A 14,697-nucleotide genomic window follows, 5' to 3' on the forward strand; every position below is an offset into this window, starting at 1 on the left:
CCTAAATGCGGTGACTATCAAGAACAAATACCCTCTTCCTCGCATTGATATTTTGTTTGATCAGTTGTCTAAAGCTAAGGTATTCTCCAAGATTGATTTGCGATCTGGGTACCATCAGATCAAGATCCGTCCTGAAGATGTACCTAAGACAGCTTTCTCGACGAGGTATGGGTTGTATGAGTATCTTGTCATGTCCTTCGGTCTTACAAATGCACCTGCTCACTTCATGTATCTCATGAATTCGGTGTTCATGCCCGAATTGGACAAGTTTGTGGTGGTCTTCATTGATGATATCTTGGTATATTCCCGCAATGAAGAGGAGCATGCAGAGCATCTGCGTATTGTGTTGTCGCGTTTGCGCGAACATCAGCTTTATGCCAAGTTTAGCAAATGCGAGTTTTGGCTAAAGAAAGTACCTTTCTTGGGCCATGTCTTATCTGAAGAAGGCATATCGGTGGATCCGGCTAAGGTGCAAGAAGTGCTGGATTGGAAAATTCCAACTTCGGTACACGAGGTTCGAAGTTTTCTTGGTCTGGCAGGATATTACCGTCGATTTATTTCGGAATTCTCCAAAATATCCAAGCCTTTGACTCGCCTACTTCAGAATGATGAGAAGTTTGTGTGGACACCTGAGTGTGAAGAGGCATTCCACAAGTTGAGGACATTGCTGACATCAGCTCCTGTCCTAGCTCAACCTGATATCGAAAAGCCCTTTGATGTCTTTTGTGACGCGTCGGGCATTGGTTTAGGCTGTGTGTTGATGCAGGAAGGTCGCGTAATCGCGTATGCCTCATGCCAACTTCGAAAACATGAGGTCAATTACCCTACTCATGACTTAGAATTGGCAGCCGTTGTTCATGCTTTAAAAATCTGGAGGCATTATTTGCTGGGTAATCTCTGTAATATCTACACCGATCATAAGAGCCTCAAGTATATCTTCACTCAACCTGAACTGAACATGCGACAGCGAAGGTGGCTTGAGTTGATTAAAGATTATAATCTTCAAGTGCACTACCATCCGGGCAAGGCAAACGTGGTGGCGGACGCCTTGAGTCGAAAAGCGCACTGTCACTCAATCCAAATGGAAGATTCGTTGTTGTCACATCTTATGCATCCACTTGTGCTCAACCAGATTTCTCTAGAAAGTACCATTCGCAATCGAGTCATCGAATTGCAGCAGACAGATGTAGGCATCCACCATATAAAGAGGAAAATGGAAGAAGAAGAAACCAAGCATTTCCGAGTCGATGAGAACGGAATTCTTTGGTTCAAGGATCGACTTGTGGTCCCAAAAGACCGTGAGCTGCGAAATCAGATCTTATCTGAGGCTCATTCCTCCAAATTGTCTATCCATCCTGGTAGCAGCAAGATGTATCAGGATTTGAAACCTCTGTTTTGGTGGACGAAGATGAAAAAGGAGATAGCTGCTTTTGTCGCTCGTTGTGACAATTGTTGTCGTGTGAAGGCTGTTCACATGAAAGCTGGTTTGCTTCAACCCTTGTCAATCCCTGGTTGGAAATGGGAAGAAGTCAGCATGGATTTCATCAGTGGACTCCCAACTTCTGTTAAGGGGTATGACTCCATCTGGGTGATTGTAGATCGTTTGACCAAGGTTGCTCGATTTATTCCAGTTCGAACTGACTATCGTCCACATCAGTATGCGGAGTTGTATTTCGAGCACATTGTTCGTCAGTATGGTGTGCCTCGAACAATCATATCCGATCGTGGACCACAGTTCACTGCTCCTTTTTGGGAATGTCTGCATGAGCAAATTGGTACTCATTTAGTCCGCAGCTCTGCTTATCATCCCCAGACAGTTGGCCAAACTGAACGAGTTAACCAAATCCTCGAAGACATGTTGAGGGCATGCGCTCTCTCTTCAAAAGGTTCTTGGGTTAAGTGGTTGCCATTAGCTAAGTTCTCCTACAACAATAGTCATCAGGAGAGTATCAAGATGGCTCCATTTGAAGCCTTGTACGGTCGGAAGTGTCGAACCCCGTTGAATTGGGTGGAAGCCGGAGAGCGAAGGTATTATGGCATCGATTTTGTGAACGAAGCCGAGCAGAAAGTCCGTACTATCCAGCAACATGTGGAAGCTGCTCAAGCTCGTCAGAAAAGTTATGCCGACAAGAGAAGGAAGCCGATTGAGTTTTCAGTTGGTGACCATGTGTATATCAAGGTGTCTCCGATGAAGGGTGTACAAAGGTTCGGAGTCAAGCGAAAGCTTGCACCTCGTTATGTGGGGCCTTATCGGATTCTCGAAAAGAAAGGGAACGTGGCGTACAAAGTTCAACTCCCAGTTGCGCTTCGAGCTATTTTCCCTGTCTTCCACGTCTCACAATTGAAGAAGTGCCTTCGCGTACCGGAAGAACGAGTGGAAGTACGAGATATCAAGCTGAAGTCAGACTTGGTGTATGAGGAGAAACCTGTGGCGATTCTTGATCGCAAGGAACGGGAGATGCGTAATCGTGTGGTTAAGCTCTACAAGGTATTGTGGAGCAACCATGGGGAAGAAGATGCCACTTGGGAGACAGAGGATTATTTAAAAGAAGTTTACAAAACATTCTTCGAAAATCAGTAAGCTTTCAAATCTCGGGACGAGATTTTTGTAAGGGGGGAGGGCTGTAACACCCCAGTGTTATGGTTGCATTAATCATGTGCATACCATGAGCATCATCATCTACTCAAAGCATATCATGATCATCATCTACCTTGAGCCATGTCATTCTATGCTAAAATGTGTTTTAAATTGCTTAAATAGGATTTCTATGCTTATAATTGAATGAACCATGCTTGTGTTTGTGCTCAATGCCTTGGTAATTAGTTTATCTATGCTTAACTTAACTTTGGGAACAATGTTCATGTTGATCACTTCTCCAAAATATGCCTTTAAGTCATACTTATGAAAATAGGCCCTAGAAACCTCTTTTGCTTAGGCTTTTAAAAAGTGTTCCATAAAATGTTTGCATGTCAAAACTTTCTACAGAAAAGTTGTAGCAAATTTTATAAGGAACAAAAGTTGTTTTATGGCCATCTCATGAAAATGATCACAAATAGCTCAAAAGTGACCCACAAGGCAAATTTGGGGCTGTTTCCAACACTTAGAAAATTTCTCTAAGTCTGGAATCACTGCAGTTTGCTCGAGGGGGTATTGTTCATCTTCTAGTTTGAATTCTAGGCTGAATCAAACTATGATCTTGTAAGCAATGTTGGAGTACTCTTGTAGCTCTCCAGCATAGAGCAATTAGCCAGCAAAATCATCGAGTGGTTTAGGAGATAATCATCGTGCAAAATCGAGTTTCAGTCGGTGATCGCGAGGTCTGATGCAGAGCTGAGCTCGCCGTCGTGGACGCCCAGCGCGACATCTGTCCGCCAGATGGCGCCCGTACGCCGGCGACGGCCCCGCTCGTCAGGTCGTCGACGTTGGCATGGACGCCACGGCGCCCCGCACTCACTCAGCGCCCGTCCATTCTCCTCCTCCGCTCTCTCGCCTTCGCCTCTGCGTCTTGCTTCGCCTCCGAGCACCTCCAAGTCCGCCTCGAGCTCCTCCATCTTCTCCACCCTTCAGTTGGACAAGATCTCCCCGAGGTGAGCGGCATTTCGCGAGTTCTCCGTCGTCGGGTTCGCGGCCGTCGCGACACCGACTCCGGCGAACCTCGCCGCTGCTCCACCCTTGCTTCCTTTCTTTTCGCTGAGTAGCGTTAGGTTATGCTTAGGTCTTGGCGTCGGTCCACACCACGTCATTTCGGCTATGGCCTCACCGTCGCGCGGGAACATGGCCGCTGCACCGCCGTGCTCACCGCCGACGAGCACCTCGCACGTGAGCAGGTTCACCGAAGCCGTTAGGGTTAGGCGCTCCTACCTCGAAAGCTCCACGCTGACTCACTGATGCTGTAGCCACCCTTCCCCGATGCTCTACCGGTCGGAGATGGCCGGCGTAAGCCGGGGTAGCTCCGCCGTGCCGCCATGGCCGACGGCGACCCCTCTCCGTAGCCGAAACCCTAGCGCCACCTACCTCAATCGACGCGGAATCTTCCCAGGAGCACGTTGGTGCCCTTGGATCCGCCGGAGGAGCCCACCGTCGGCGAGCGTTTGCCGGCGAAAGAGTCCTCTGTTTTTGGTGTCACTGACGCGCGGGTCCCGTTTGCCAGTGACTCAACGGTCACCCCCTTTCTTTTATTCAAATCTGGATTTTTGGCTTGCTTGCAAAAATCATATCTCCTGTTTCCGAGATCCAAAAATTGTGAAACAAATTTTTTGGTATTCCTTGAGATGGCTAGTTTTTAATAAAAATATAAAATAAACCATGTTTTCTGGGAAAATATTTATTAAGGATTTAATCTTGTTATTCTTGGATAAATGCATATCTCTTGTGATACTGCTTAGTTTGCTCTGAAAATTTTATGGTAGCCTCTGCCTGGTATTAGAGTGCTTTGGTAAATATTTCATGATTTTTGGTGTACTTCAGCTTTGATATGCAATTTATGATTGAAATGTGGCTTGTTTCTTTAATTAAATCACATAAAGTAATTGGTACTTATGCTGGTGCTCTACTTTGGTAGTAAACCTGTTTATGGCATTCCTCATGTGTAAATAATCTGAAATCTGTTGTTTGGCAAAATACAAGTCATGTTTCCCAATTTATGAAATAAGCACCTAGCTACATGGTAAATATATATCTTTATTTTGGTATGTGCATTTGCTCTGAAATTTTTATGGTGTTACTGTAATGCTATACTTGTGTCTCTGTAATTTTTGTAGATTTTTCTGAGCACTTTGACTAGTACCTTGTAATTATGCCCTTTTCTAGAATTAATTAATAAATGCCTTGTTAAGTAAATATTTGAGGGTGATCATTTGGTGTTCTGGTAACCTGATGATATGCTTGTGCTCATAAGCCATGTAGTTGGCATGGTTTATGTCTTGGTCATGTCATCAAATAATTAATTAAAGGGTTAAAAGCTGTTCTGGGCAGCAAGGGAATAATTTAACTTTTGATTAATGATAACTTGCTTTTCTGGGAAACTTGTCTAAATCAAAGTTGTTGTAAACTTATTGAACTAGCTGTGTTTTAAATTTGGGATCATTTGGTCCAGTAGTTTGAAAGTTATGGCTGTTCCAAGTTAGGTTCCAGAAATAGGTGCTCTCTGTTTTTCTGGGACAGAGTATGGAACTTTGTTTAATTGACTAGTTTATTTTACGAATCTTGTTGTGATGTTTAAAGATGATTTGTAGACAATTTCATAAGCTTTCCAGAATGTCTTCACTTATCTTTGTTGGAGCTGTCTATTATTAGTTATGATGTGTTTACTGAGTACTCCTGTTGTGTGTTGCTTACTGTTTTAGTATCATGATAGGTTTTGGGTTAAGTAACTTGTTAGCTTGTGAGAGCTTGTTATAACTGTGTTACTCCGTAAGTGAGTGCCCAGTGAGTCCATTATGTTATCAAGCATTCATTCTTTTGTATGCACACTTTCTTATTCACCGAGCATGTAATAGGTGCATCGGACGCGGCTGTCTCCTTCGATCTGCAAGCGAATCCCGAAGGCCAGGAGGGCAGCCAGGAGGTGGAGGTCCAGCAAGCCGGACTCGAGGAGCCAGAAGAAGAAGTTGAGTGCCCGAATCACGAGCCGGCGTCGTTCGTGAAAGGCAAGCCCCGGAGCATTCTAAGTCTCCCTTTACTTTCAAAAGTTTACTTAATATGTTATATCTATTGATGCATTAAGTTTAGGAGTTGTGGTGAAAACCTTGCTGCACTTTATTCCATCCTTGTCCAGATAATTCATCCTACCCTGGTTATAGAGTTAGGATCGAGTAGCAGTCTAGTCATGCTTAAACGGTAGAAGTCGGGTGATTTCCTGTCACCTGCGCGAGATAGGGTTATGTCGGATCACGATGGTCTATATGTGCTATCGTGGATGGAACCTGATTAATTTGACTTAAGCCGGGCGGAGTTTTGCAAGTTTGTAGTAACTCCGTCTGTGGCAGCTAAGGACCGATCGTTGTACGTCCTCTTGTCATGTTGAACGCATGCCTAACACTTAGTTGGCCGGATAACTCGTTCCGACCGCGAAGCCGAGTAGTATGACTGAGGCCGGAAGACCGGCAAGTATAAAGTGCGCACTACCGGAGGAAGTGCGGTGTGCGGGGGACCATTGGCGTAAGTCCAAAGGCAGGTGAGTTAAAATTCCTGACCTCTCTGGCAGAGTGGTAGCCCTGGGAGTGCGGCGCTGATCGAAGCCGCGATTCCTGAGTTGTACCAAAGGTGACCCGTTGGCTCTCCGGCAGGGGATGCTTGGGTGAGTGCTAGGAATAACCCTCCAGCTGGATAGGAATTCGATTCGAATCGCCGTCTCTCCCGGTTAGTGAGAACTTGACAGAGCAGCGGCAAACGTAGCATCCACTAATGAACTTGGTTCCTGGAAATGATGATAGCAGGAAGAACATATGATGAACTTGATATGGTTATTATTGCTTGTAATAATCAAGTGATGTGTTGTAGTACAGGTGCTAATCTAGTGGTAGGCTGATGATAAATAAATATGATGCTCTCAAAATAACTTAGTCGTAAGTTAAGCTTTTGGCAAAAGGTGAGTCAACCAGCTCCACTTGATATTTAGCCTTGCATGATCCTTGGTGTCTTTTATGTTTTACTAGACGGGTAAGTCTAGCTGAGTACATTCTCGTACTCAGGGTTTATTCCCACCTGTTGCAGATGACATCTTCTATGACGGTTTCTGCAAGACATGTCTCCATCCCGCTGGGGATGAGGACTAACCGTTGGGCACGGTTCTCTAACAACTTCGTACCTGTTGCTTTTGGAAGGATGGTGTAGACTCTGGCAGTAACTCAAACTTATTAACTGAACTTTGGAAAGTGTGTGTAACTATTTTGCTTCCGCTACTTCGAACAAGTGTTGTAATAACTTAATACTCCGATGTGGTGCCGCTTCGACGGCAATGAATGACTATGTAGCAATCGTTGTGTTTATGTTGAACTATTACGATCTTGGTTTGTTGCGAGTTGGTTTGAAGTCCTTCGTGATTTCAATTGACTACCGGGATTATATGGGCTCAAGTTTGGAAACTTGATTGCTTGTCGATCGTTTCTACACTTGAACTCTTATAATTTGGTCGGTTCTGTGACAGGTTTGGCAAGATTTATTGAGAAACAAATATATTAAATAAAAGATGTGAGGACTTATATTTTTGGAGTATGATGAGTGTAAAGAACACCTTCTTGTGTTTGGGTAATTTTAGATTGCACAATAGTAACCAAATCAGATTTTGGGAAGATACTTGGCTTGGTAACCAGCCATTAAAATCACATACCCAACACTTTTCAATATTGTACGAAGAAAACCCGCAAAGGTCGCAGAGGTCTTAGGCTCAACTCTACTTAGGCCCTGTTTGGATGCAAAGGATTTTTGAAGTATTGGAGAAATACTATGATTGTATAAAATACTTTGGTTTTTAAAAGCTATTGGGTGTTTGGATGCAATAAATCTTATAGTCTCTAAAACCATGGTTTTGTCAAAACAATAGCCTTTTCGGAGTTTTAGAAACTCCACTCATGACTTTTTTTTTCTTCTAAACCATGATTTTGTGTCTCTTTTTGCTTATAAAATCATAGTTTTGTAATACTACAACTTTTAAAAATCGCATCATCCAAACATGCCCTTAATGTTGAACTTAGAAGAGCATTAGTGGGGAACAAACTTCTAGAATGGAATCATCTAGTAGCAAGGGTGTCCAAAACCTTAATCTGCAGCAAGGTGATGATGTGTTTGTGTGGCGCCTGCTTAAGAATGGGGTTTTTACAGTGAAGTCAATGTATAGCTTCCTAGTCAGCAATAATGGGATCAAAGTGTCACTATTAGTCTAGCGGCTTAAGGTACCTTTGAAGATTAAAACTTTTCTTTGGTTCTTTCAAAGAGGAGTTATTCTCACTAAAGATAACTTGGCAAAATGTAACTGAAATGGAGATAGGTCATGCTATTTTTGTAGTAATCTAGAAACCATCCAACATCTCATTTTTTAGTGTACGTATGCCATGTTTCTTTGGAGGGCAGTCCATATGGTACTAGGAATTAATCCACCTCTAATGTCTCACACTTATTTAATACCAGCTATGCTATGAGTGATAATACTTTTAGATCCTTTTTTTTGTTAGGCACAACAGTTTTTTGTTGGTTAATCTGGCTAACAAGGACGAACGAAGTGTTTTTTTGACAATTGTAGACAGAAATCTCTCTTGCAGGTTCCTTCCAGGGGACACATTGGCTCTGATTTTGAGCCCAATTACAACAATGTGAGAAATGCGGCAATGCAACTCTTTGCTTTATTTGGTTGACCTGTTTATTTAGAATCAAGTTTTGAGTTATACTTTTCATAGACTCTTTTCAAGTGTTTCGTGTTTTGAGATGTAATAAGCCTCTTGTTGGAGGATAAAGCCAGATTTTTCTTCCATTATCTAAAACAATCAATGCCCAAGCACAATGCAGCTGCAGAGCAGCACAAAGATGTTGCTCCACATCTCAAGTCAATTAACTTGACATAAACAAAACATCTAGGTCAGCCAATTGGCAATGCCGAGTTGGATCGCAGCTACCAGAAAAGCAAGCCAATAAGCCATGTTTTAGCAAAAAGGTACAACAAATTCAACTCACGAGGAGCCGGCCCAATCTAGGGGATAATAACATCTACGAGTATGTCGACTCATGTACATTTGCATCAGATTTTAAAGCCGTTGTCAGATATTGAACATTGAACCGAACCACAGGATAATTCAGAACTACGATGTTGATCAACAATTCATTAAAAAGAAGAGAAAATTTTCTATTTGACACTGAAAATAATACTGCTTTCCTACGTAACACCGAAACTAAAATTCTTTCCTATATATCCTCTACTCGAGTTTTTCTTTCCTATTTAACATATTTCCATCAGTTTGGACGGCTAACAGTGTTAAATCCTATGAGAAAAGTCAGTTTTACCTTTGGAGTTTTTTTTACCAGTAATGACATTCCATAGTTGACAATGCTATCTTTTTTTTTTGAATGTTTTTATCTCGAAATTCTATGTTTTTTTTTCTTTTTTGCTTCTGAAAAATAAAATAAATAAAAGAATGAACATCATCTTATACATCTACTTGTAATTATATTCAGTTTAATATCGATACTTTTAATCTCAGTCATAGATGACGAGACGGATGGCTCAGTTTTGCTGCTGGTGTGAGACACGTATACATGTATTATTCCTATATAATATTAATGAATTTGTGAGATTATTTATCTAAAGCAAAATGGCCATAGCAAAGGAGCACAGGCAAAACAGAGCACAACTTGTGGGCGCGAGGGGAGTACGAACGGAACAAAGCAGAGCACGGCCACCCAGCGCCGCGTCCGTGGTTAGGCGAACTGGGCGGGCGCGGCGCGTGGCCACGGCGGCATCTCCCGCGGCGGCACGGCCAGAGCCGGAGCTTGCAGGCGCGACAGCCTTCTATGAATTGGTGCGGTGTCCTAGGCGCGTCGGCCCTGCTCGCACATGCCTTGGCCGCCCCCTTGTCCGTGACAGCTGGCCTTGAGGCCGCGGCGCCTTGCCCCATGACCGCAACGGCCAGCCCCGAGGCCACGGCCACGGCGCCCGCCCCCCATGGCCGCGTCGGTGAAGCTGGCACTGTGACTGCGACGGCCAGCTACGAGGCCACGGCTCCTGCCTCTAAAGCCATGACGACTGCCTGCTTGGCCGTGCGGGGCGCCTCCGTGGCCGCGCCGGCCGCCCCTGTGGCCGGGCCACCCTCCTCCATGCATGGCCGCGCACCTCAATCTAGAGTTACGCGGAGGGGGGCTCCATTGGAGCGCGACTCGATAGGACAAACAACCGTGACTCTAATGATGCTCGAGTTCATTTGCTTACCTCAAAGGGCATAACAGTCTTTTCACATTGCCTCACTTGGACAACTAACAGTGGCTGGTCACAAAACTGACAGAAATGTCAAATAGGAAAGAAAAACTCGAGTGGAGGACATATAGGAAAGAATTTCAGTTTCGGTGTCCCATGGAAAAGCACATGCCCTCATTACCCATTCCCGTACCTTATTCTTCATGACGAATTCCGTACGACGTGTTAGTCGCACATATAAGTCCATTCAAAGTTTCAAACAAAGTAAATAAATAAATAAGTGAAATTTTACAATGCTTGAGAATAATGATAGCCCTTCATTTTGTTAGATCTGATGGTTTAAAAATAAGATGAACCAAATACAAAGAACTTAAGTTGTGGGCCGGAACTAAAGATACGTGGACCCGGAACTGAATTCTAATTAAATTTGGGAGGACACAACCGTATTTTTATGTCTGCTTCTTATCTCAAAAGCGGAAGAAGCTATACTTCTCATCTTTTATCTATTGTTCTACCCCAGCTCCCTCCGGTCCTCCCTCTCTTCTCGATCAAATGGGCATGCTTGGCGTACATGGAGCTCCATGGCTGTCAGCTTATTCACAGCTTGTGTACGCCGGTATGCAGCCGCACTCTTGGCTTGGGCATAATGAGCCTGATCGTGGGGTGGATGTGTCACCACTTGCGATGGAGATTGGAGACTTGGAGTCACACATCGGCCATGAAACGACAGCACAACGGCGAGGACTGGTTCAACATGGATGAGGAAAAGAATAAAGTCCGAGAGAGGCTCGCCGTGGCGCTGGGGGCCATCACCGAGACCGGTTCTTTGACCGTCACTGCATATAATGAGTAGCAGCGAACCCTTCTCGGTAGAACGAGCAAGGAGCAGCGAGCTCCTAGTCCTTGATTGCAGATTGACAAATTTCTGGGAAGACGTGTGGCGGCGTAGGAGGCAGGCGGTGGTGAAATATGGGACGACGGGCGGCGGGCGGCAACAACGCAAGAAGCATCCAGCTCCTCGGCAGTGACAGTTTTGTTGTTTCAGAATTTCCTGTTCGTTCCTTCATGTGAGGAAGAAGAAGAAGAAAAAATACTAAACTACCCTTAGTCTTACAGGAGAGTTTTTTCTTAAATCCATGGCTGTCAAAATTTTTTACGGGAAGAACCGGTGGTTCCCCGTAACAAAGCTCAATAAATAAATGACACAAATCCCTCGAGCCCTCCAAAAGAGAGCAGTCCTTTTTTTTTCTGAATTCGAAGTTCAATTTCAATGAAAACACAAATAAACAAACCAAATAAAATGATTGATCACACTTCACACGTCGCTGATGACCATGCGTGGTCTCTCGACGCAAAGAATCCGGCCTCATGCATGGCATACTCATCTGAGAGTAGCATTCGACACTCCCAGTGGTCGCGAAAGCTAGCAATCCCTTTGTAGGTGTACATACAATACATAATCACCTGCTGGGACGCATACGGATACATACTTATTGACGTACGTACGGATATACGATACGGTGGGTAGAGTGTACGTGTGGATGTCGATCCATCGAGCTAGCTTCGTCAGTTGAAGCTGATGGGGTAGACGCGCTGCATGTTGGGGTAGAAGAGCCCCCAGTTCTGCTCCACGCCGTTCTCCTTGAGGTTCTCGTTGAACATGGAGAAGAGGATCGTCTCGATGGCGCCCGGGTGGCGCGGCGTTCCCCGGCCGACGTGGTTGATGAGGTTCTGGTTGTAGATGGCCGCGTTCTCCGGCGACGCCGCGACGCCGCCAGCGGACGGCCACCCGCTCTCCGACACCACAAGGGTCACGCCGGAGCCGCCGTGGTTTCCCATCGCCACGTAGAAGGAGTCAACGGTGGCGTCGAAGAGGTTCTGGTACTCGTAGTCGCCGTCCTTGAGGACGGTGCCCGGAGCGGTGAAGAGCGCGTAGCTGACGTCCATGGCCGACGGGTTGGTGGCGTAGGTGAAGTAAGGGTAGACGCTGGCCATGAGAGGCGCGCCGGTGCGCGCCAGGAAGTCGAGGACGGGGCCCATGAACCCCTGCGCCTCGTCGGTGAACTCGGCGGCGGACGGCGGCTTGTACCCGCCGAGGATTGCCTGCGACACGGACGTGGTGACCTTGATGCCGTCCAGCCCGGCGGCGGCCAGCGCGGCGCGGACGTTCTCCATGGCCGGGACCAGGTTCTGCGCCGCGCCACCGGCCACCTCGTTGCCCACGCAGACGCAGCGGAAGGAGACCTTGGGGTACGCCTGGATGTTGTTGCGGACCCACGACGCGGCCGCGGCCGGGCTGGCGGCGAGGCTGGACAGCACGTCGTTGGGCGCGCCGACCACCACGCGGATGCCCGTGCCGCCCACGGCCCGGAGCGCCGCCTGGTCCGGCGCGTAGATCCGCATCAGCGAGATGCCGTTGTCCTTGTACATGCCGATCACGCTGCTCGCCGGCGGCAGGTTGTCGCCGCTCATGCCGTAGGACACCCCGATGGACTCCACCACGGCTGCACATACGTACGTACTCCGGTCAAACTTATATTAGTTAATCACAGTAAAACTGTTAATGGAAAAGGAAACGTTTGCATGAAACTGAAATTTAACTTCCCCATCTCTGTCTGTCAATCTATCTTTCCCATGAATCCCATCTTATATCTCTACATCGAGAAGACATTTAACTTTCCCATCTCTCTCTCCCTCTCTCTCTCTCTCTCTTAATCTATCTATCTATCTATCTATCTATCTATCTATCTATCTATCTATCTATCTATCTATCTATCTATCTATCTATCTACAATCTATATCTGCAATCATTGCAACAGTCGACGTTACAAGCAAAGCAACTGATTATTTTACTGTCAGCTGCTGCGAACAGAGAGTGAGAGAGGGGAAGGCCCAAACAGAGGAAACGTCCCCGACCGTAGGCTAGTCCAGTGATCGATATGGATGGCCAAAGCCGTTAGCTAGAGCACGAATGAGGCTAACGGCCAATATCTAGCTTTTTTTCTCAATCATAGCTTTTTTTTCTGAAAAACAAATAATATACCTATCTAGCACGCGTATGTCTAAGATCCTCTTTAGCATGGTTTTTTATAGCTTCTTCTTTTTTGGTACTAACATTACTATAAACATTACTCTAACACTATTTAGCATGGTTTTGTAAAGCTTCTTCTTTAGCATGACATACTCTAACACCACTAATTTAAATAGTACTACCAAAAAGATACTAACACTACTCTAACACTATTGTGGCTCCTTCGCTGACTCAATTAAAAACTTTAAAGCACATACAAGAACGGCTTTTGAAGCCAAAACCATGGTAAGTGGTAAAAATACTGAAACCCAAGCCGCCATTGTTTTGACAAGAAGTTGAAGCCATCAAAAATATGATTTCTTCTAGTTTTATTGTTTTTTAAGAAGCTAAAACCCTGCCGAAAAGGCACTAACATTACTTTAACATGACATTACTCTTTTTTTTTGACGAATCTGGAGGGACCTGGGTCCCTACAGAGATTTTATTTAAAGCAAAGAAAACAAAGTTACATCAAACAAAGAGAGAAGAGATGGGAAAGTAGCAATCTTATTTTTTGTACTAAAGTTACTGTCAAGAGTTTTACATTCCCCAAAAATCCGTTTCTGTCTTTCTAGCTGCAAGCACAGACATACCCTGAAAACAGTTGATACTGTAAGAGCATCTCCAAGGGCTTTGCAAACAAACTTTGCATTGCCCTATTTGCAAAAAAGAGTAGAAAATACCCCTCCAATGGTTTTGCAAATAAGGTTTGCAATTTGGTTAACTTTGCAAATAGAGGTTCAGGCTTTGCATATATGCAAACCTTCCCACCACTTTGCATCTACAATTTCGACCTTCCACGTCGGACTCCGTCCCTCCGGCTCTCCCACCCCGCGCGATTTCTCTACGCCCGTCCGCCCTCCCTGCCGCGCGCGCCCGCCCTGACGGAGGTGGACGGAGCCGAACTGACGCGAACGACGACTGCGACGAACGACGAACGTGGCCTGGGTTGGGCGGCGACTGGCGCGAAGACCTGGGCTGGGCGGCAACCGGCGGCGACCTGGCCTGGGCGGCGACTGGCACGCACGACGTACGTCAAAATGGCGCGAAGGAAAAAAAACGCGCAGGCGCGATCGGTGAAAAAAAATTCAGGGGTGGGATCCATACTTTGGGTTTGCCAAGTCTAAATGCAAAGTCCTTTGGAGTTAGACTATTTTGAGACTTTGCAAATGAGTTTGGTAATTTGCAAACAACATCAAATGCAAAAATTATTTGCAAAGTCCCTTTGAGATGCTCTAAGAAAAGGGGAGAAATATATATATACTTGGAGCGATGTTGGCAAAGACGCCGAGAAGCAATGCAGCCGTAGCCAACATGGAGGCTGCACTCTGGCTTGCCATTCTCTCTGTTCTCAGATCCTCCCCGTGTGCGTGTTCAAGAGGCTATGTATCTTGTGGATATGCTTACACGTCTCTCCAAAAACTATATCTGTGCTAGCTTGTAATTGCTTCGTTGAAACAAACCACTGCCAACAGCCATCTTATATAGAACTATAGATATCAGGGTCCAATATATCACTTGGCCCAACGTCACCAGCACCGACAAGTTTTTCTTTTCGAATATCCAGCACCACCGACATTAGTTTACATCTCTATCATTTTTTTCTGAAAATCTTTTTGGTTTTCTTTGTGGGCCAAGCCTTTTTTTAAAAAAAAAAGAAAAAGAAAACTACTCTTCATCGGCGCTTAGGTCGAAGTGAAGTGTAGCTATTAGTTCTTCTCCAGT

At 45.3% G+C, this 14,697-nt stretch overlaps 1 protein-coding gene across 1 annotated transcript; it reads right to left on the reverse strand.

The window, feature by feature from the left end:
- LOC8076820 (lichenase-2) lies at window positions 11,099-14,441 on the reverse strand. The gene is made up of 2 exons (XM_002440958.2): window positions 14,237-14,441; window positions 11,099-12,406 (listed from the first exon to the last, which is right to left on the reverse strand). Exons 1-2 carry the CDS (start codon window positions 14,310-14,312, stop codon window positions 11,469-11,471), a joined length of 1,014 nt encoding a protein of 337 aa, XP_002441003.1. The 5' UTR covers window positions 14,313-14,441; the 3' UTR covers window positions 11,099-11,468.

Source organism: Sorghum bicolor, chromosome 9, assembly GCF_000003195.3.
Source record: "Sorghum bicolor cultivar BTx623 chromosome 9, Sorghum_bicolor_NCBIv3, whole genome shotgun sequence".
Lineage (NCBI taxonomy): Eukaryota > Viridiplantae > Streptophyta > Magnoliopsida > Poales > Poaceae > Sorghum > Sorghum bicolor.

What these genes read in the sequence shown, in the direction of transcription:
- LOC8076820 (XM_002440958.2), bottom strand. Translation starts at nt 14,312, where the DNA reads ATGGCAAGCCAGAGTGCAGCCTCCATGTTGGCTACGGCTGCATTGCTT. An exon ending in CTTTGCCAACATCGCTCCAA is followed by an intron (nt 12,407 to 14,236) that starts GTATATATATAT and finishes ACGTATGTGCAG; the next exon opens with CCGTGGTGGAGTCCATCGGG.